Below are 23,003 nucleotides of genomic sequence, written 5' to 3' on the forward strand. Positions count from 1 at the left end.
TTACTTGCATTTTCTGGTTCTTTTCGTGGTAAACCAGTACATACATGTATGCAATTGCTTATGTCGAGATGACCCTCACAAAGTGATATATGTGAGCTACTCTACATACATGTATGCATACGCACATGTGGAGTACATATTCTTCTGGTTCCAGAGTATCGGTGGCTGACACATACATGTATGCTCTACGAGCTCTATATCGCAATTCACACAAAAGTTCATGATGATACAGTAAAGTAATTACATGCTACATCAATGAAATTCCAACTGTCGTCGGACAAGATGAGCCACAAAAACGCCTAGATGGGATGGAGTAAAAAAGAAAGGGACATAACGCGTCGCACAGGCATGCCGTACATAGGACCCAGCGTTTCAGAATCTCCCGGGAAAAGAAAGGAAAAGAAATGCATGCATGATGCTCTGCTGCTTTTTTTTTTTTTGTGAGCTAGCCCATCGTGGCATCCATCCATCTCTCTCCATACATCACACCTGGTTCCCGGTATTAATAATTACCCGGATCGTTTCATGAATTCAATCTTTCCAGGACGTCAAAGGTAAAAGAGAGAGCAGCTCAAGGGCGAGACATCATCACCATCATCATCATGACCTTGGGGAAAGAGTCTCTTGTAAAGTTGGAAGTTTAAGTACAAGCTGTATCACACAGCCTGGGATATAATCTCTATGTTCGTTCTACCCGGCTATTTGACTGAAAACCAATATATAGTATCTATCCCCACATACCCATGGGCCCCACCGAAGAACTAATGCCTCGCGACGACCATGACACGAAAAACCCACGGGCGAGTACCCCCCCGTCTTGGGTTCACAGAACTCATTTCAATTCTCAATTCGTCTTCCAGAATAGTGCCATGACCTCGGTTGCGGGACGACGGAACATATGACGTCGGAGAATATCGGTAGACAACATTTATGGAGCTACACACAGCTAAATATTCATGGAAGGACCAAAGGAACAACAGGAGCTCGCTGCTTGCCATGCCACACCACATATAACGCATAAATTTTGTATGTACCAGCTGTGCGGGAATGAAATGAACATCAACTGTGGCTTCGTTTCCTGTTGGGATTGGCAGATGAGCACAGACAGGATAGGTAGAAAAGAGAGCACTTGGACTCTCCATGATTAGAGGCTCGTGTTCCTGGGCGTTGGGGACAAAACATTTTCTCTACTTTAGAAAATGCCCACCCTGTTGGTTGGGTAATGAGTTTACCATTAATAAGGAGATTGCCGGGCAATCCCAATGAGAATAGACCCCAAAATCAACTTCTGGACACCGGTGGTTGGTAAAGCACACGAAAACTTTGATTGGTGTTTCACGATAGGAATTGAGGTCAGGGATGAGGCTATGCATATTCATTTCGCAAAAACGTGCCCTAGGTAGCGAAGGTGCCCCAACCTAATATTACTTTATTCTAGAATAACCAAGATCAACTGCGGTCAGACTTTCAGAAAGAAAGAATGCCCCAGGAAATACCTGGCTCTATCCCACTCCCATGGTACAAAACCCTTTGGAATTTGACATCCCCCATCAACGTATGTGCAGTGCCGCCTGCCCTTCCTTGGATTGCCAGCCAGCGCTGTCACAGGATGGAGAAACACGTAGGGTCCCTATTGTTGACCGACCTACCGTGTCCCAGGACCACCTTGCCGCTTGTGCTTCGGACTCGTAAGCAGCTCAGCTTTCCCATGCGGGACTGCGTACTTTACTTCTGCGGACGGGTAGATCTGTCCTACAAAAATAAAATAAAAGGCTATCTTTAAAGTTGCCGATGAATCCGCCCGCCTCCCGACCGATACGTAGGCCCATCATTTCACTCATTCCGTGGTGGAGTTTATTTTGCTGGCCCAATAAAAGCAACGGCCGAGTCCGACCCTGCGCGAGGTTGATAGGGTAGGATACTTCGGCCCGTATGCAAATCAAGTTGATCCTTGGCGGGGGAGGGAGGGAGCTATCTATCGGAAGATTTGTGGTTCGAGCGATGGATGACCTGCACGGACCAATGGATTGGTTTTCTGTTCTTGGCTGGTGGCAGGTAGGCAGATCGAGACGGAGATCGGAGGTTTCCAGGTGGAATGGAATATGCCCTGTGTGCCTAGGTTGCATATGATGTAGTTTTGCTTTCATAGTTTAAATGACATCGGGCTACACGCCGCCCGCCGCTGGAGGTCGGCCACGAGTGATAGTATGTGATGGCTGAAAACTGGCGGCGGTGCGTTGTCCCTGTGGGCGTAAAACTTGTTTGGTTTGGGCAGGAAACATTACGCAGATGTTTTGCAGGATTGGGAATCGGTATGAGACCCAAGCATCCGGCTACAGACCTGCGGGAAGCATAGGTGGATATAGTTTACACGGTACCGGGAAGACGGGCAAACCCACCTACTCTACAACCCTACTCTAGAGAACACCGCCAGATTGCCATTAACTTACCATACGGCAACTATATCTTCTAAAGTTTAACTCAACATTCACACACGTGGAAAGTCTCCTCCCCCGTAATGTAATGTGGCTGCAAACACCCGCGAGAGCTAGCTGAGGGGATGATACGCATATGGCTCGAAAGTCCAGGAACCTTCATGACACCGATACGGGTTTGATACACCGCGCCTGAGACAAATTACAACACCTCCGAAACATCACTTTGCCTGCGAGTTCTGGCTGACGCGTCGTCGCCTTCGAAAAGTGGCAGGAAGCGTGCTTAAGTGTATTGCATAGCCAGCCCATGTGAAGTGAGTCAACATGAGTTTTCGAGACATGCAGTACGGATGATCTAAATATAAGTAGAGAAATCCTGTAGTTTGCAATCTCGCAGAAAATGATACTGTGTCAGTCTACGGCTCAAGTACATGTGCTCGTATGTCAATTTGATTGATTAGGACACATAGTATGGATCAGCTACCATAGTATAAAACGAACAACAGTAGGCAAAGCCCACCCGAAAGCTACAAAAAGGTTAAAAGACAGCTCGATCCCGGATTCGAACCGGGGTTGCCGGAATTTTCTTTTACATCAAAATCCGGAGTGATAACCTCTACACTAACCAAGCATAACATTATCCATCAAACACGCGGTTTTGAAGGATCCTACCGGGATGTTTTGCACTAGGGTACCCGTATAAAGCTTCAAAGGAAAGAAATTTCTGATTCTGAAATGTCTTAGATTGCAGCAGGCCGTATATATATATTTGGCACGCCGTAGTTGGGTTCTTTTGGTGTGCTTCATGTCCCGTCACTCGTGCCCCTGGCCTCCCCAGGTTCCAAATCCCACAATCATAGACTCAACTCCTATTACTCCACCATTTCCGTGACGCGCATGAGCGCAACCACAACTGTATATATAATATCACTACCACCCCTCTGGGACCCCGCCACTCCATCGGGTGCTGCTTCCCCAGCCACTTGCTCCGGGGTAGAGTGTTAGGTAGCAGTCGGGCGTGTTGATTATCTTTCTGCATGTAGAGTACTAGTATTTCTCTGACGTTTTTGAACTGGACCATTATTGCATACACCCAAAATCATGAGCTTGGCGTATTTTTGTATGGCATGCAATATCAGTCGCGTCCACAAACGTCAGAGAAATACGAATACTCTAGAGTACTTCTCCGGATGAGCGCATATCTCAATCGGGCTGCAGGTGTATCATGTACTCTAGCATAGAGTACTTTCTTAATACACCCACAAAGTGCAAGATACCCGCCGACGTTTTGTTGGGTGACCCTGCATGCTTGCTTTTTTAATTCCCCTCTCTTCTCTTCGTTCTTACTTTTTTTTGGGCGGCGTGATCTTCAATACATCGACTGTGGTTAGCTATGGCTGTCTATGTACTGTATGTACTGTGCTCTAAGCGCTCGCTCGCTCAGGGTGCAGTGCAGCGCAGAGAGCAGGCGGGGGCATAGTGATATCGGTTCTTGGTATTGGGGAGGCAGGTAGGGTTAAGGGGGTGATGATCTGCGTGAGGGTAGGTGGTGGTAGCGGGTGCGCTGGGAGATGCGCGCGCACACCTGCGATCGGAGAGGGTTTTGAGCTTATCGGTGAATGAGTGGGTCGAGGGAATCAGCATACTGATAACAAGCGTTTTGAAAATTGTTTCGTTCCCCCCGCGGCTGAGGGATAGCTCAAATTGAAACATCACTTTGGGAGTGGGTGGTGCATATTATGCAGCTGGGTTTTTGATATGGATTATTATAATAATAGTAATAATTGGAATAATAATATTTTTTATACGCCCACAGCTACAGTCGGTCTTCTGACATTTGCATATCTGGTGATTTTGCATAACTATATGTACGTACTTGCTTGCCCAGCGCCCAGCCAGCTAGTCTGAATGTCCATGGGCGGTTTGATATCCTATTCTGGCCTGCATCATTTTCGTTTGAGTAGCCCGATATCATTGACCAGTGTCTTGATAGATATGAGAGAAATCGACGGCCGCCACCTCCGCGTCCGGCCCACGATATAGGTCTAGAGATATCAGAGCTTTAGCTACTTTGTCATGTTCCTCCACATGAAAATTCCCTAACAAAACGTCTAAGGATCTTAAATTAGAGTAATCCTCTAAATCTCATGTCTAAATAATCAAGCCAAAGCTAAGACTATATATTTATATCAAACTACTATCAGTACAAACAATCAGAGGATTCGTATCTAGAAAAACTTCAATAACACCACAAACAAAATACCCACCCAGACTCACCAACAAAAAAGGTTCAAAAAGAGCAAACCCGAGGCAATCTAGGAACGAAAACTACCTGCGACTACATACTCAATCCCATATATAAAATAGCGTTAAGATATAATTAAACCAGCAGCTATCGCGCGACAATTACAAAGAAATCCATCCATTATTCAATCTCAGTACAGTCTAGCAGTCGATATACCGATAAGCCCTTAGCAAACATCATGACTTGATGCATATTGGACCGAACGCCGAAGGTCATCTCTTAAGAATATGTATTCATATAAGTAGAGATACACGCACGTTTAATACGTACCAATAGACTCAAGGGAGTAATATATACATATCCCGTGCTAAAGTGTATTGTTTGAAGAATTTCGTTAACTTTTCAAATCGAGTATCGCCATGGTAACCGCTTTTTCCTGTTACTCCTGCTTGAACTTTTTCGATGTGGGAGACCAGAGTATTTATTTGTTTTAATGGTGTAGAAGTGTTGGTCTGCCTTTCGATTAATTGAATCATCTCCCAATTTTTTTATTAGAACGTATGGCTTCTGGGCTTAGGATCGAATATGTGGTAATTGTCACTGCATGTACTTGTAATGAATCACCATATGTCACTACAGTGTCAAGAATTGATGGTGGAAGCAAGGAATAATTCAATGTATGAGTGGTTATGAGTGTATAAGGACACTTATTTACACTATATTCAAGTATGTAAGAAATAAAAACAACATACCTTTCCTACTAATTTATCAAGTCAAGAAATCAGCCAACATCCGCCTATATTTCTAACATTTGTGATTCGGCGGTTGATCGAGTGATAATCTATGATTCGACAAGAGTTTTTCTTTTTCTTTTGTTCAACACGACGGAGATGTAACTTTACATGAAACAACTTAAGCTTACAAGAAAAGAAAGAGGTTGATGATAAGCACCAAATAGAGGCAGAGATCTCTCAGTATATGCAGAATAAACAGTTTTAAGGCTGAGAAATGGTAGTTCCGTTTATTCAGGTACTTAACTTTTCCAAAAGGAGTTGTTTTTCTACGTACGCATACAAAAAGGTTTAACTAGACTCTGTACGTCTATCAACAGACTTGAAAATTTGGCACTCCAGAAAAGAGAAAGAAGGTAAGAGAAACGTCCCCTGTATTTGAATCCAAAGAGAAAATGATCGGTTATTGGGGGTATTGCATGTAATGATCAGGGGAAGAGATGACGCGCTGTGGAAGGGAAATGATACAAGATAGAAGATACGGGATACAGAGAAAAAATTGTGTCAAGAAAGACGGGGTACATGACGAAACTTGGAGCAATGTTAGAGGCTTCAATCGTGCAACATCCTCTACTTTTTGCCATAATTGGCCCACGGGTCATCTCCCTCCGGCACACCCTTAGCAACCTTTGCCCACCCGCCCTTCCTAGTTGCTGGCAGCTGTGATGAATAACCGGAGGGCGAGGCAGTAGATGAGGCTCTACTCGAGCCACCAATGGACTTCGTTTTTGACATAGTTTCCCATTCATCGTCGTCGTCTTCGACAGGAGGAGCACGGCCAGCGTAGGAGTTAGAGGGCTGGTTAGCACGATAATTAAACACAGCCGGAGCACGCTGTGCGGTGCCAGGACGTGCTGGAAGGTTGAATCCCTGCTGTCTGGGAGGGCCACTATATTGGGATGTAGCAGAAGATGAGACATCGTCATATTCATCGTCATCGTCCTCACCGGTAGTTGATGCCCAATCAGTCTTCTTATTCTGAGGTCTATAAGGCCTGATCTGGTTGGCAGTCGACCTTGCTGGAGCATCCCACTAAGAAATTGTTAGCAAAGAAAACCAACCATCCAAAGTACAAGACGTAGATTTCAACACATACATTGTGCTCTTCTTCTTCCTCATCTTCGCTGCTTGAATCAACGGGAACATTAGGATGATCAGCATGAAGGTCGGGCTCGGCCGTAATGTCAGAGTCGACACACTTGATGCACCTGGCGTTATCTGGGTCCTTTCGCTGGTTTTTGGCGAACTCATGCAAACCCTTCACTTTGTCGCAAACATAGCATTTGAGCTCAACGGTTTGGCCCGCGGTGCACAGGGTACAAGTGACATGCACTGAATCCACATCTTTCTTGGCTGGCTGGAATCAGCACCAAAGTCCAGTTTGAAGCAATTATAGTTGAGCTATGGTGCCCGATGGCTTGTACTTACTTGTTCGACTGCCCTTATTGTACGAAGTGAACTTGAGGAGCTGGCGGTTGGAGAACTCCTCCCTGCTCTTCGTTTTTTTACAGACCGCACATCTAATCTGCGAAGGTGCCCCGCCATCCCTATCAGGTGTATGAATTAGCAACTGTGTCTATGGCTCTTAAATAGTGAACCAGAAAAAACAGCGAAAATAAAATTTGATGAAAACAAACCTGTTCGCGCCAGCAGCCGCTCCCGGTTTCTTGTCAAAAGCGTTCCGTTTCGCACCTCCGGGCGCAGATGGTATACCTCTACCGCCCATGTCTGGGGTTCCTGGTGTAAGAGCTAAAATGTCAGTCTCAATTAATGAATTGTAAAAAGACAATGCGCAGAAAAGATATTTAGGATTACTTTGGGATTAGGCGAGCTATCTGCCAGTTGGTGAAATCGGCAAGGGCCTATTGATGGTGATGAGGAAGCTTTTTGTGAAGAGGAAGATTTTTGTGAAGAGGAAGAAAGAGGGAGCTGTAGTGGGGTGGAGTAGTAGTGGGGGGTGGATGGTGGGATGATGGATGCCTGAATTGCAGAGTTACGGGAAGACGTGTTGCTACCACGACTCATGTGAAACACAACACAACCAGTTAGCGCTCGCCCAGCGGTCAATGATCGTTATACAGTCGGTAATAATCTGCGTTTGCTTTGAGAGCCCTCATACGGGATCTCGCTCTGTGTGTTATTGCTAGCGGTTTATCTTGGGAGGAAATCAACAATCTGGTCGCAAAGCCCACCACGGAACCTTTCACATACATTCATCCATACATCAAATTACATTTATTAAGATTCGTATCCCAATCTCAACATAATAAATACTAGACATTTACCAACTATTAACATGGCCCGTGAGGTCACGCAGAAACCCCGCTTTATAAACGCACGACCGCAAACAACCCAATAATCATCAATCCAAACACCACCGGGACTCTTACGCCAGACCCACCGTTCCCAGAAATTACTTGAGCCACTGTGTTCGTAGGCACCGTCGACCGTGTGTTTGATGCCCTCGTGGAAGTAGTTGACCCCTCATCAGTAGAAGATGGAGTCTCCTCTGAGAAGTCAAAATCGCTTGTCCCGGTCGGTGTCGGGATTGGGGTCGTCGATGATGTACGCCTCGCTCTACTAGATGTAGATTCCCGCGCAGTGCTTTCACCTCCACCTCCACTATTTCTGATGCAGCTCTCCCGTACAGCGTCGCATGAGTATCCTGATGGGCAGCACCCACCGACACACTCCGTCTCCCCACGTTCACAATCTTTCTGGCAGTAGTCCTTGCCCGACACACATGTAGTCCCGTTCGGACAGCACCCAGACCCATCTGAACAAGGAAAGTACCCCGACCTCGAGCACGTTCCACTACCACTGCTGCCACCGCTGCCACCGCCACTGCTGCCACCGCTGCCACCGCTGCCGCCATTCTCTAAACATCCATATCGGTTCGTGCTACTCTGGTAGTAGCAAATCGAGGTAGCAGTAGGGCAGCATCCGTCCCCACCGGTAATGGGCCCACAATCAGTATGATCAGCAGGACATGACGCTGATCCCGAGCAGAGCTCGCCAATAGGACAACACCAATTCTGCACACCATCCGACTCGCAGTCATAGCCAACGTAGCAACAGGTGTTACTGTTGGCGCACATGTATGAACCGGACGTGGCACATGTAGTTTGTCGTTTGTGCATTGCGGCAGCGGGAACTCGGTCGGCAAAGGGGGTGAATTTACCCCCAGAAAGACCTGGGGGCTCCATGGAGCCCATTGGGAGGACCTGTTTGGGGACGGGGGATATACCGAGATCGGAGGATTCTTCTGCGCATACTGAGGTTGCGAGAGAAAGGAAGGCGATAATGGGGACGTGATATTTCATGATTGAAAGTACGTATGTGGCCAGGAGACGGATGACTGCACAATGGTCTAAAAGATGGAATGGAGAGGGGGGATGATATATATACTGACTGCAACTGACATACTGAATTCAGATCAACCCCACACCCCCAACTCAACTCCGTCCTGCCAAAAGCAAAGAAAGAAGTCAATTACCAACATAAATCGCTAGTTAATGCCAAGGCCGGCCCTCGTATCGTGTTAATTGCAATTAATCCTTTGTACAACATCCATAATTCTTGGCTAGGTAACTCTGCAGCTTCGGCGGTGACACCGGCTGTATTCCTACACATCAACTATGCATTCATCCAAGGATCCAGCCACTGAGAAGTTTTAATGACAAGTGCCTATTCCTACATGATGTGTGTAAGGAAATACACAGGGTTACACGCACATTAGGATCTATCGGCATGGCCGTCAATATGGAGTTTTTTTTTTGTTCAACTCCTCACGCCACATATCAGTCACTTGGTTTTGAAACTCTGCTGGGCTTTATTTCCTTCGATAGTGCGAAGATATTTGCAGAAGTATAGCTATCGTTTACCTCAAGACCCTATGAAAGCTAGTTCCCCTGATGAGTCAAGGAACTCGAGCCTTTCGTATTTTTCCCTGTCAATAGAAAAGCCTCGACTAATATTACCTAAAGTGGAACAACTGGACAGACAGTTTAAGCTTAACCGCAGATCCCTTGTGTTACACGAATATTACACAGAGCCTCAAGGCAGAGAAAGGGGCTGAATCGGTTGGACAGAAACCACTGGAGTGCGCCCGTTGTTAGAGTTTCTGGGTCGGGGTATCACGGGTTCCGGCCTTGAGAGTAAGGCTTGACCAATCAGTATTGATAGATATGGAAAAAGTGGGTATGGGCATAGACACTACCTATCCCTTGGACGCGTGAGACATTTGGAGAATCTCTCTCATGCATTAGCGGGAATTGGCAGTCATGTGATCTAGAATTTGGCTGAGAAAACGTCCGGGTAAGCAGTTTGCTGCATTTATCGGTCTTCGGAATACTCAGAGATGCCAAAAACTTCGCAAGTTGCTGCTTTATTATAGTAAATCGTTTCCTAGGTAGGGCACGCTAATGCATGAGAGAGATTCTCCAAATGTCTCACACGTCCAAGGGATAGCTGGGGAAGCCTATACCGGGGTGTCCGCGATATTTAGTTTGGTAATTACTAATACAATTAATTACTGCTTTTAGAAATTAAAATAAGAAAGCCAATGCCAAGATATCTTAGATTAGCTCTATAATAGCTTTACTAATCCTAATCGGGTAATAATACACGCTCCTGGGAGAGAGAATTACCCAATTAGGCAATAAATAGAGACGACATTGAGTGGGCTCCCCACTAAAAGTATACCAACTTTAAAGACAAACTACACCTCAACCACAACACCTAAATTAATTATCTCTCTACAGAACTGTAGAGAACAAGCAGAAGAACTATTCTATAGGAAGAAAAATAATTTAGGGGTTGTGGTGGTCGAGGAGTTGGCGCTAGAAGTAAGGGCAAAAAGTGCACTGGATATAGGGTTCCCCAGCTGTACTCTCGTGTGGTGTCTCTACCAGCATCTGTAAAACCCGTTGTGATCAACGTTTAAAACATCACTGGCTAATATATTTAGACATCTTCTCGTAATTCTGGCTGTCATCAGGCCCTTTGATTACATGAAAGATCGACACGTCACTGAAGAACTACATGTAAAGACTGAGGACGAGAGATGGAGGGCGGGGGCGTTACATATGTAGGCTGTTAAAGCCAACACTCAACAGCAACGGTATGTGGTACGGGAGATACATATGTTGCACAGGGCGCAATCTTCTTCAGCCTCGGCCTTCCGAAGCCCTACGGTTCCATCCTAGAAGTGCAATTGTATCCAGCCGAGACATGTCATCTCATAAGAGGCTGTTTTGTGCATTAAACTGCACCTTTGCGGCTGAAAGTGGTATAATATTGCCCATTACATCGTGCTGCACTCGCGTGGTAGCGGTGGTAGCGAGCATTTTTGCGGAGACTTGAGCTTGACTGTCAGCGTGCGTGCTAACATCTGGAACAGGTGAGAGCGATCATCAATATAAAGCTTGATAGACAAGAAGTTCTTATTAACGACACATTATTATTCGAACTAGGAGGGATCTGTGAGCACTAGCGAGAGCTGCGCCGCAGACTTGTAATTTCAATTATCTCTTAAGGGGGTCTAGTTCCGCCTTTAGCTCTATCTTATTATCTCCAACACCGATACGAGTCATGGGAGTCATGAGGATAAAACTACCACCATAACTCGGAAAATTGGCTAGATCAAAATTACTTGTATGGGAAACTTTTAATGTGGATCGATGTGATTCAAACAATCACTCAAGGGGTGATCCCTGAACGACGATAGCCAATTTTTCAAGTTTTGGCGGTATTCGCCCTCACTTGAGATTACTCCCACCAAGTCTCTTTGGATCCGTTGTTCTTCTGGCCACCTATTCCTATTCATCCACGAGACTATCAAGGCTGCGATATAGCGAGACAAGATATAGAGATAGAGGTTCAAATTAGTCTCGTTTTGTCTTATGTGCATCATTAGAGAGTTTTAGCTGCGCGAGTTGGATAGAAAGTCGAGCACTTGGACAAAAAATCCTGCACCTCTTATTGGCTGGATTCTTGCAAGTCTTTACCCAAAACAGCTAGGATATTTGTCCAATCCGTCCGACTTTCTGTTCAACTGGTGCAGCTAAAACTCTCTATTAGAACTTGAGTTTGGGGAAAGAGGGTGGTGTTCAAGAGGAAAGCTATTGGAAGATCTAAAGAAACCGAGAGCGCTCTTTAAACTTTTTAGTGAGACAAAAAGGGCTCAAAAGTCATATTATCCCGGAATTCTTGTACATTGATTTATATATGATTTTTAAAATTAATCTTTGGATTAACGGATCCTCTAATGACGGATAAATTTCCCAAGCTTAGGGCCCGTTTGGTAGTTTAAGTCGTTGCAACGGACTTATCCAAAGGGTCACTTATGTGGAGAGGATAAGTTGCTCTCTAGAAAAGTTAGTTGCCTGCTGTTTGGTAGTTTAAATTAAGTTGGCCGAATGTGGTTGGGTTGGAGGTGATATCGTTGCAACGGAAACAAAAAGCAGGCTCGGAGCTGCTTTTTTATTTCAGTCGATTTGTTAACTTTGGGTGACAAATCTACTGGACAAAATGTGTTGCCAAACAGCCAAAACTTTTTAGGGAGTCCAGAATACGCGAATAAGTCGCCTTTCACCAAAATCCGACAAGTCGACCCCGTTGCCAAACGGGCCCTTAGATCAAAGTGCAGTTGAGGCGAGTTGAGTTGAGATTTTTAGCTTCATTTTTACAGGTTTTCCGGCCAATCGGAAAACCCACCGGTTGGTTGTGTTGATACTTTGAGTACCCTTTCAAAAGCTCAACCATGGCTAGTTGAGGTTTATAGAATAGGCTCGGCCCGCTCGGGTACTGCTTTAGTTTCTTATCCCCTGTTCCCGCATTGCACTATCCTCGCTCTGGTGAAAACTTTGCCTTCTTTGTCAAATCTCAACTCGACTCGGAAATCACAACTGTCAAAAAGCTGGTTGAGCTTTTTGGAGTGGGTTGAACCTTTTGAGATTTTGCAATTGCGCCTTACCTATATAGAGGCGCCAAAACCCTCAACTCAACCCAACTCAACGCGCTTTGGCGATGTTTCAACGGGCTATCACTTAACCCCGAATTTGGCTAAAGCAGTGCTGCACACCTTATACTTAGAAAAAACGGCACTGAAACAAAAGATTTCTTCAACTAATATCGCTGTTCGATGGGTTCCTGTTACGTTAAAATGGCAGTCACCGTTATATATCGAGCCCTTGAATATGACACGTGCGTTTGGAGTCCTATTCTAGCCCTCTGGGGTCTCGGAAAATGTATATATATTCTGATACTGACCGCTGGACCTGTTAAAAAGGCCTGGATTGAACGTGCATATAAAGTACTCAGCGTTGAAGTAAACCGTGTGCACGTGCAGATCAGGTTCTGGTTTGAGTCGTTTACTTGCTGTAGCCCTTTTTACTGATATTTCCTATGCGCAGGCCAGTCCTCTGATCTGCTGGTCTAGGTTTTAATTACATGTAGAATTGTACTTATCGGTTATGGCATAGGCCTGCGAAACGGGGCCAACTTTTATATATAGCCGTAGTGCCCGCGGAGCGAGTCTGAAATCGTGGCCACAAACATATGTAGGTTCGATGATGTTCGGTATACCAGGGGGAAGTTCTTCTGTTCTTTGAGGTGCCGGCCACGGTAATGCATATAGGACAAAAATGATATTGTGTCTTGGGAAACTTCATCTTAGTAGGTGTTATTTATATAAACGGGACTCATACCTTCCTCAGATGATTACTTATATACAGTCAATCTTATCTCGATTTGTGATTGCTATATAGCTAGCTTCAGGCTGAACACAATAATTATCCTAATAGTTACCTAATGGAGCAATCGTGCTTAACTTTGCAAGAATCTTTCCATGTGTTTAGTACTTGTTTAATCGAGCCTAGTATTATGAAACTGCTGCAAAGATTTGGCTTATTAAATTCCCACAGCTGGAAATACCGAACCTCCCAATGGCCTAGCGGTATTGGCGACGGATCCCATGGATAACACCTCGGCAAGCCAGTTTGTAAAACTGAGTTTATAAAATCGACTTGGGTCACTTGGTATTTTGTTTTTGTGCTCTCTAGAGCTTGGAATTTCGGGCTCACAGAAATCAGCAAAAATGTATCAATTTGGGAACTCTACGCACTTACCGAGTGATATGCAGTGATACTCACAAGTTATCACTCGGTACCCACAATGGGTGTGAAACGTTACACAAACCCTTCCATGGCTGCATATGCAGGCAAGATGTCCCGCCCGTATCTCCACTCCATGATGCCTCATCTCCCCCACCAAAGACATAGACCGCACCATGTCCACCCCGCCGCCTCCTCTGGAGCTTAAGGAAGCTGAAGGTGAGAGTTATCACCCAAGAAAACCCCAGCAGGAGACCAGGGCGCAAGTCAGTGGGCTGAAAAAGTCCAGATAAAACCCACGAGGAGACCGCAGAGGCCAAGGCGGACGACGTCTCAGAACTAGAAACAGCGAAAGAATCAAGCCAGACTACCTCCGGCGCAAATGATGAAGATGAGGTACTTATCCCGCTAACGTTACTTCCTCCGAGCTAATACCCCCTCCCTATAGACAGTCAAGAAGCCTAGTAGTCGTGTATCCCGCACACGTATAAAGGACCTCGAGGCTGCACTCACAACTTTCCACAAGGAGCGCCGTGATATGCTCACAGACATCGACCTCTACAAGCGCGACATCGTAGGCTTCAAGAAAGACATCTCGCGCCGCGACGCCCAGATCCTAGAGCTGCAGCAGCACACCGCAACACCGTCACTTGAGCTCGACAATCTTCGTGCCGCGAATGCCCGCATCGCTGAGGAGCTACGTGTGCACAAGACCGCTGCAAACGCCGTTATTGCGACACGCGATGCTGAGATTGCGCGGTTGGAAGAAGTGGTGGGTGGGTTGAAGATGTGCATTAGTACTAGCACGCGAGTTGAAGAGGCAGTCGGGGATGAAGTATTTAGAGATGCGTGGGGGAGGATCGGGTATGATGTCGTTAACTGGTGCTTGACTAACGGAGCCGTGAAGGGGGGACGGGTGGATGTAGGATCTTTGGACGCGGAAGTGAGAGCAGTGCTGGAAAGGGCGGTACCCGGGCATGACGGACTGGTAGGTGATGGGAGGAGAGTGCATGTAGTACAGGCAGTGATGGCCGATGTTTTAGTGAGGGAAGTATTTAAGGGTTGGTTTTTAGGACTGGAGGAGGACCGAGATGTGGCTTTGAAGGGATTGGAGGAGATGTTTGCCGACACAGGTACTTAGCTTAGTACCCTCAGATATATGTTTGAGCTGACTCTAATATGTGTAGCGTCACCAGTATCTTTAAACTCCTGGCGCGCCTCAACGCTCACCCTCCTCCGCACACACCTCCTCGCCACACCCGCTGTCCTCACTGAGCTCACGACTCGTATCACCAACGCTCTCCTAACATATACCACGCCCCTTCTCCCGACGCTGCCTAATGCATCCCGCGAAAAATCACTTACAGCGATCGTGGATGCCACGATCCGTATCGCAACACTGATGCGATGCCAGCGCGCACGCTTTCAAATACAGGGCATACATGTTGGCGCCAAGTGGGATGTGGAGACTATGGAAGACCTGACGGGAGAGGAGGAGGACGGAAGTGTGGTCGGGTGCGTGGCATGGCCTGGGGTGGAAAAGTTTGGTGATGAGATGGGAGAGGGAAAGGAGGTTAGATGTGTAGTAAGGGCTAGGGTGGTGTGTGTTGAGCCCGGAGAGGGTGCCTAATTATCAGAGTTAGATAGGATAGATATGTGGGGTGGAGGTAGATACCAACATGGTTTTGAACATAAAGAATTGTAGTGTTGTATCAATGAGAATTTAAGTATTTATGAATAAAAGAAAGAAATAGGTTTGCTTATCCAGTTTTTATACCCATGAATATTGTATTTAACAATTCTCTCGGGTATATCCACGCCGATAAGAGAAAAATTAGTTAAATCCGTCTTGTGATTACTTATAAAGAAAACCTTCACTGTAGTAGAGATCATTGGTCCGCTATTAATAGCTAATAATAATAATGCAGTTCATAAGTGTGAAGGATCAAGTATTTATGACCAAAAAGGAAAGTGATGCCTAGGTCATGGACTTTCGCTTGTTCTATACTACATGTATTTACACTATGTACGCGTAATGATATTCCTGTTCGTGGAGGGCATGAATCAAAAGGAGAAGGACGGGTGGCGGTGCATGGATGATATGATATTTTCCCTGACTCCAGGTCTGGGCCCCAACGCCTACAAGAGCTGACTAGCCCTCCCAGATCAGTTTCTACTGATCGCTCTGCTCTCGCGCTATTTACAAAATTTATAATTCCACACTTGGTCTCCAAGATTTCATTCCCAGTATGATTTGACTCCTGTTATTCAGTAGGCCATGGGCCAATAACTGTAAAATCTAACAGCCCTTGTATGTACAGGATACCACCGGATATAGATTCAATTTTTAAAACCAATTATTTACATACATATAAGTATTTCCCTGGCCCGCTTTCAGGCTTACATGAATATGATGATAGTGTCTAGCCGAATCCACTCAGTTGCAATGGTGTGAAATGATCCCTTCCACTCCACTCCATGAGTAGTCCTGGTCCACGAGATATGTAAGTATTTTGTTAATATTGAGGTGCGAGCTGTAATGGTTCCGCTCTGTTAGTCGTCATTCCAGCCAGGCATTCCTTAAGACCTGGAGCCTATGATCCATCCAGCACGAGACTTGAGCTGAAGACTTCAGTATCCAGACCGACAAAAGGTAAGAAACAATCGTGGCATGGGCCATGAATGATTCTTCTGATATGATCGACCTCCACAGACCCTTATGATCCTCTAAAGTTCCTATGTACCGGGATCCAAGGTTAGCCGTGTAGCTTTCCACCAAGCTCGCCTTCCTGTAGACCTTGTTTCTGAAGAGGATGCAGTATGATCCTCTAGTCCTTTCCCCGCCCCCCCCCCAGAGTCCAAACAGCTGCGAGAACTACCTGAGTCTGAACCAGTAGTAGCACGAGGTAGCGGAACTGTAATCGTGCGCCGTTTCGGGACCACTAGTTACTCCATCAGCCGGTAGCTTTATGGCTAGCTTCCATCGGTTTTCCCGGATAATGATTTTGAAATCCAGTGAATATCTCCATAACCCCCCTCCCCATTCCATCAAATAACCAAAAATTTGACTGCCCGTAATCTAACTTACAACCTGAAAAACAGCTACGATGCGCAACTAAAAAAGTGCATAAAAGAAATAAAAGAAAAGAAGACCCCCCCAAAATTCCAGTTCGGTCCTGTCCAATATGAAAATAAATAATAATTTAACCTCGATCGTTTCCTCGGATTCCCGGTCATTTATTTGGTATTACCATTGATTTTGCTTTCCTCTCCCTACAAATTGTCAACGTTCCACACCCCGAAACCAGAAAATATAGGAATACTTACACCAATGTATGAAATCCTGCCTCTGCAGCCCTCACCCTCGCCACAGCCCTACTACTCCCGCCCTCAATCTTTACCAAAGTCTTCTGATTGATCTGCACTGTACATGCATGCTTCCCTCTTGCCAAACTAGGCAGATACGTGACCGTCCCTTGCCCGTCGGCCGCCACAAGCTCACCAAGCTTCTTGACTGGATGGGTAACGTCCACCTTATCTCTAACCAATCTGCGCATCGTTCTTAATATCCCCAGCCGCTCCGCAAACTCCGTCACTGGCCCAAAGTCTCCACCCGAGTCTACGAAGATTGCACCGAGAAGCGCCTCAACAATGTCAGAAAAGAACTTGTCCGCCTCGAGCCCGCACAGCGCCGTCCACGGGTAATTTTTGCTCTTGTCGAGAGCTTCCTGAATGATATCTCGGAAGCCCTCTGCATCATAGCTGTGCCAGACCTTGGTCTGCGCAGACGCCATCTCCGGGTGCTGGTGGCGGACAAACTTCCATAGCTGGATTTTACGGTCCTTTGGCACGAGCTCGAAAGTTGATTGGCGGCGGCCACGGCGGGGAGACTCAACGACGGTTGCATCTCCAACAGTTGTGGCAAAGCCGAGGGAGAGGAAGGCGAGGAAGTCAGCGTTGACGACCGAAGCCTTGAAGAGATGCATGTTGATGTGGGAGAGCTCATCCTCGTGGCGGAAAAGCCATGGAACCACAAGCATGTCGAGAAGGGCGTCGCCAAGGAATTCGAGTCGCTGGTAGGAGATAGAGCTCATGTCGGAGGTATAGGAGGGGTGTGTGATAGCTTCGACGAGGAGCGCTTTGTGTTGGAAGGTGTAGCCAAGGAGCGTCTCAAGGTCATGGAGGTTCGAGGTGCTGGGCTGAAGCATTGCGGCGCGAGAGACCATAGAGTTGATGCGTAGAGGGAGGGGCTTGAGTTCGTTTTCAGGCACAAAGAGGTTTATACATTTCAGCGCTTTTTCGTAACCTCCTTCGAGGAAAGATGCACCGATGAGGGATTCGACAACGTCAGCGAGGATCTTAGTCGATAGCTCATTCTTGCCGCTAGGGGTTTCCACATCTTCGGCGTCTTTGAGCATTTCGGGGTCCCGGATGTAGTGCGGCGCCCATTTCATCCCCGTGAAGATCGAGGTGATGATCCACCTCGATAGCCGCTTGTCCTGCGCTGCTTTGGCTAGCCGGGCGTTTGAAACTAGCTGGTCCTTTTTCCGGGCGAGGTAGCCTTCGTGCCAAAGTGGGTGCTCATCGACAAGGTTGACGCTGGTGAGGAATTTAAGCACTGAATCACCGAGGAACTCAAATCTTTGGTAGTCAATTGCCTCCCGGGCAGCAGATGCGCATATTGAGGTGACGATGAGAGAAAGATCATGGATACCAACCGGTGCTAGTAGCGTCCGCTGTAGATCCGCCGCAATAAGGTGTATCTCAATCCGGCGAATGATGCCCGGAAGAAACATCCCCAGTTGATAAAAGCGCCATGGGATCCTCTCAAGAGTACAATACTGTGGGAGAAGAAGTATCGTAGATTCAGAGCTGGGTTGATTTGCTTCCTCATGAAGGAAATCTCGGCGTTTAGTGATTTTGACTGCTTCGATGATTGGCTGGTCCTTTTTTATGTGCTTTTTGCCGTATCTTTCAACAAGTGTAGGTACATCCAGGGGGGACAGATCTGTTCGCCAATTTTTGACGACAAGTCGTAAGTTGCTCTGTAAACTGTCGTTGATCACAATATCACAGCTTGGACCAAATTGATTATAGCCGTCTAAAGCGTTTGTAATTCGTCCAAGATTGGAGCAGTCCCATTCGCCTGGCTGAAGAGGAACAAACAAATACGGGAATTCCATGACCCCGGACCTCATCCTGTTTCCAAATATATAAGAAAGCAACTCAAAGGTTTGCTGTCTCCCCCACTCCACGATTCCCGGGTTCACACCGAGACAGATTGTATTCCCAACCGTGACCTTTCCGACCTCATCATTAGTCCAGAAGACCCGGATATCAGCCACAGGAGGGCACTCGACGGACGTCAGCATATTGATTTCCACATCTTTATCTGACCTTGGCATGCGCAGACTGATAGTTGTGGAGTAAACGGGGGCATCATCATCCCACTTCATATTAGCCCAAGGGTTCATGGTAGTCTCAACCGGAACCTTAGAAGGTCTCTTCTCGACATCCTTCATGGCATCGATATCCGCATCTGTCCGCAACAGGGGCATCAAATGATCATCAACAAGTTTGAGACGATATAGGGCAATGTATGCCTCAAGCGCAGCATCCCGCTTCGCCCATTTTTCGGTAGGCCATGATAGCTTGCTCTTTGTACGACGTGCCTTTGGAGGGATACAATTGGGGAGCAAGACCTCGGCCCTGAAGAGTTGAGCTGAGGTCCTGGTTCCGTCTTCATTGTGGGAGTCTAGATCAATTTCGCATGTAAATGTTGGGTTGATGTTCATATACTGGCCCTGTGGTAAGCAGTCACAGAAATGATGGAGATGTGTGATTGCCGATTCTAGATTTAAACAAGCCCTAATGATGGTTGTTAGTATTGGTATTAATGATCAGCATGGAGGGTAATGATGGGTTTCTTTTGTTTCAGTCCTTATATAGGTAGTGCCGGCCGGGAGCAGAAAAAGACATGGCACGACAGGCCTATTCTAATTGGTGTATACTCTGCATGGATAAAGAAGGGAGGAAATAAATACCCGGTACTCTCAATAAGAAACTTTCGTTTTGTGCCCACGCCCCAGATTCCTTTATTTTCGTCTTCCTCCGAATCTTCCTCCTGGGCTGCCGCCGTAGCTAACTCTCTGGTCTCGTCCAGATACTCTTCGATCATATCCCTTTCCCTCTTCTCAAAGTACTCCACACTCCCGTCCTTATCCCCCTCCTCGAACATCAAAACATAGGTACTCTTAGCCCTTCGAGCACGTCCTCGGCGTTGTATAAAGCTCTTCAGGTTCTGCGGCAGCGAGAAGCACACGACAAGATGGCAAGCCGGAATATCAAGCCCTTCCTCCACTACACTCGTAGATATTAATAGATTCACTTTTCCTGCTCTGAATAGCTCAATGACTCCAACTTGATCCTTTGGAGAAACCAGTTCGTAAATCCCCTTTCCTGTTCTTGCCGTATGCTGCGCTCCACCAACTATCGTACCGCACCGGAAGAGGTCTTTCGTGCTCCTGTGTGTCCTGATAATCTGCTGCATAAGTGTTACTTCAACTCTCTGCTCAACAAATACAAGCCCGGCAAAAGCTTCTCTATCTTCCTCGCTGTGATACTCCTCTAACAGGACCTGAATCAACTTCTCCATCTTATCTGTGAGCCTTCCCTCGACAGGTCCGACATCTCTGGGCACTGCGACACCCCTTAGAACCGATTTTAGATGTGTTTTCTCGTCGCCATTCCACTCTATCAATGTTCCCTCTCCGTCATTTTCCTCGGCACCTCGCAAGGTCCTTGATAATGCTTCTTTGATGTACCATTCCGTGGCCCATACTCCGTATTCTTTCTGGATGTGAGACGCTTTGGTGACAAGCCCTTTCATTTGAGTTTGACAGTAGGTACCCCTACTCGATATCAAGCTCTGAATCTTACGCTCATTAGGGACAGGTGATTGGCGTAGAGAAACAATATACGGATCATTCTCAATATCCATCTTCATATACGCATTTTTGAGGGACTCAAACGCCGAAGAGGTTCCTTGAGAAATTATTACCGGCAAAGGATTTGAGGATGGTACTGGTAGTCGGTGCGGGCTTATTGATGTAGCTGCTGGTGGTGTTGACGATCGTGAACGTGAAGGTGACTCGCGTCGAGAGGAAGGCGTGTAAACCTCTCCGGTCCTAGGGTCGATCACCTCGTATGTATCTGATTTAACGGAAATGGCATCTGGTGAGTGTGGTCTTCCGGGTATAAGAACATCCCCTGTTCTTGGGTCTATAATCTCGAACTCCTGTTCATGTTCCTGTTCTTTCGCAAAAGGCTCGCCTGTTCTTGGATCTATGCTTTCGAACTGACCCTCAGGTATCTCAGTCTCTACTCCGTTTGAAGGTCCGTCCGTCTCATGGGTATCCTCATCAGAGTAATAAATGCTATCCCCGCTGCAGCTATCACCGTCACAACCTCCATCTATATTAATTATTGCCCGTTCAAGCGCTTTCATATTAAAAGTATCATTTGTGCTCCCGTTAGAATAGTCCGAGTCAATATCCAGGACTTTCCCCGTACTAGGGGGGGAAATATCCTCTGGTAATCTGGCTAATGGTGTGAAGGATTTAAATTGTGAAGAGCTGTATATAACTCTTTTGAGCTGTGGTGGGTAAACATGTTTGAGAAGTTCGATTCGGTTTATTACCGGCGTCCGAGCAATTGCGTTTAGATTTGCTTCAATTAATCTATGGAGACAGTTCAGTATGTGGAGAGAAAGCATTAAGATGGGCTAATTAATATATACCGAAGTTGATCGGGCCTTGCTCTTACCACAGGACTTGCCGTAAGTCCAAGAATGGCTGGGACATATAACGACTTTTTGAGCCGTTCATGGTAGAAATCCTGCATGATTCGGTTTGCTGGGTGAGAGCTAACGCAATGATGTGCTGCGAGGGGATATATATTAGTAAATTCCAAGGCAACTATATATCATACCCCCGTATTTCATGAAGTTTACTAGTAAATCTACTCCTTTTAAGGCCGATTTAACGATACTTGGGCCACAAACCTTCGTCAAAAATTAGCAACCCGATTTTTTCGAGCTTCACGAAGCCATGGGTCAAGGCATCCAGCAGCACCTACCCGTTAACTATCAGTACCCGGGTCCGTATTACTTTTTGTCTAGTAAAGTGATATTTGTTCTTTATTAGGGATATATTGGTGAGTATATACTTACCTGATGAGTACTGATAATCACTGCGCTTTGTTCACTGTTTAACCCTAGAACACCATCCCAAATCTCTTGATCGCTCCATTTATCCACTTTATCGTTCCCACTCAAAAACTCTATTTTCACAGGTGGTAATGAGCCTTTCAAAACATCATATTGTTGTGTTCCTAGCGCGACGTTTGGTACCAGAAACCAACACAGCTAAAACATATTAGCACACGATTTCAGGCTTGATAAGGTTATTATTGCTATACCTTTCCGTTTCCTTTCTCTAACTCCGCCTTGATCCGAAGCACAGCGCTGTAGAAAAAACCGTTCAGTCAAAATCAATTCTCCTAACTAATTTTATACAGAACTCAGGGACTTTATGGTATTGCGGGGATATTGAAAGGAAACAATTCTGCTCGTTACATATGCGTCTTTCCAGATCCGGTATCCATCTGCGTCATGTTAGTACGTACACTAGATAAAATCTGGATCTTTATACGCCATACCGCGACAATGATATTCCTTCTCAAGCTCTCTTGAAACATTTCCATCTGGTAGCCTCTCGTCTTCTCTAGACTACTCACCAAATCGACTCCTCGTCCAACCCCATCGGCGCCGAAGCCACCATTCTCGCTTGCCATGTAAAACTTGGTATTTGGTGTGAAGAACGGGGGTGATATAGACTTTCGATTACGAGGAAACGAATATTGCGTTGATGATATCAATGAAAGCACGGAGAAGTCGTTCTTTTTATCCCTAACTAGGAATGACCACGTGCGGGGTAACACATGCCTAATGCGACGCGCAATTCTAGAAAATCCCCCCATCCAGTGAATACAACTCTTGTGAATACCATTTTCGATAATCGTCTGGGTTCGAATTCAGGCATCCACGATCAATCTTCAGGCAACCCACCAGAAACTATCGGGAGAGAAAATTCTCATTTTGTGTGAAGATTGTGTCACCTTGGATGCCTGACTCACGAAGCGAGATCACTATCCGACTATTACGGCACTACAAAGGTTAGCGATTAACTACTTATCCATTTTAAAGATAGGAAGATTTCATAATCCATATTACAGACTTACCTTTACCTACATAATATCTTTGAGTAGGAGACATCGAGCCAATCACCATTCTTCTACGTACAGTATGTGTTTTTCTACGAGTGGATATCGAAGTCAGTTTATTCAGTAACCAATTGAT

The 23,003-nt window shown here is 46.1% G+C and overlaps 4 protein-coding genes across 4 annotated transcripts; 2 read left to right on the forward strand and 2 right to left on the reverse strand.

Moving 5' to 3' along the window:
* Positions 1 to 6,041: 6,041 nt before the first annotated feature.
* LAJ45_09544 (uncharacterized protein) lies at positions 6,042 to 7,496 on the reverse strand (the record flags this gene model as incomplete). The annotated part of the gene is made up of 6 exons (XM_046119085.1): positions 6,042 to 6,503; positions 6,568 to 6,824; positions 6,900 to 7,018; positions 7,109 to 7,137; positions 7,191 to 7,208; positions 7,287 to 7,496. 6 exons carry the CDS (start codon positions 7,494 to 7,496, stop codon positions 6,042 to 6,044), a joined length of 1,095 nt encoding a protein of 364 aa, XP_045967655.1.
* A 271-nt stretch (positions 7,497 to 7,767) lies between these two features.
* LAJ45_09545 (uncharacterized protein) lies at positions 7,768 to 8,575 on the forward strand (the record flags this gene model as incomplete). The annotated part of the gene is made up of 6 exons (XM_046119086.1): positions 7,768 to 7,779; positions 7,867 to 7,900; positions 7,963 to 8,057; positions 8,122 to 8,131; positions 8,385 to 8,426; positions 8,481 to 8,575. The coding sequence occupies 6 exons, from the start codon at positions 7,768 to 7,770 to the stop codon at positions 8,573 to 8,575; spliced, it is 288 nt and encodes a 95-aa protein (XP_045967656.1).
* Positions 8,576 to 13,761: 5,186 nt separating this feature from the next.
* On the forward strand, positions 13,762 to 15,215 carry LAJ45_09546 (uncharacterized protein; the record flags this gene model as incomplete). Its single annotated transcript, XM_046119087.1, has 4 exons — positions 13,762 to 13,804; positions 13,875 to 13,981; positions 14,034 to 14,718; positions 14,773 to 15,215. 4 exons carry the CDS (start codon positions 13,762 to 13,764, stop codon positions 15,213 to 15,215), a joined length of 1,278 nt encoding a protein of 425 aa, XP_045967657.1.
* A 1,087-nt stretch (positions 15,216 to 16,302) lies between these two features.
* Positions 16,303 to 22,438, reverse strand: LAJ45_09547 (uncharacterized protein; the record flags this gene model as incomplete). The annotated part of the gene is made up of 11 exons (XM_046119088.1): positions 16,303 to 16,321; positions 16,465 to 16,550; positions 16,837 to 16,858; positions 16,913 to 19,453; positions 19,630 to 21,324; positions 21,384 to 21,525; positions 21,648 to 21,717; positions 21,816 to 22,010; positions 22,064 to 22,109; positions 22,221 to 22,249; positions 22,304 to 22,438. The coding sequence occupies 11 exons, from the start codon at positions 22,436 to 22,438 to the stop codon at positions 16,303 to 16,305; spliced, it is 4,980 nt and encodes a 1,659-aa protein (XP_045967658.1).
* Positions 22,439 to 23,003: the final 565 nt, after the last annotated feature.

The sequence above is a fragment of the Morchella importuna genome (genome assembly GCF_003444635.1).
Source record: "Morchella importuna strain M04M26 chromosome Unknown Morimp01GS037, whole genome shotgun sequence".
Taxonomy (NCBI): domain Eukaryota; kingdom Fungi; phylum Ascomycota; class Pezizomycetes; order Pezizales; family Morchellaceae; genus Morchella; species Morchella importuna.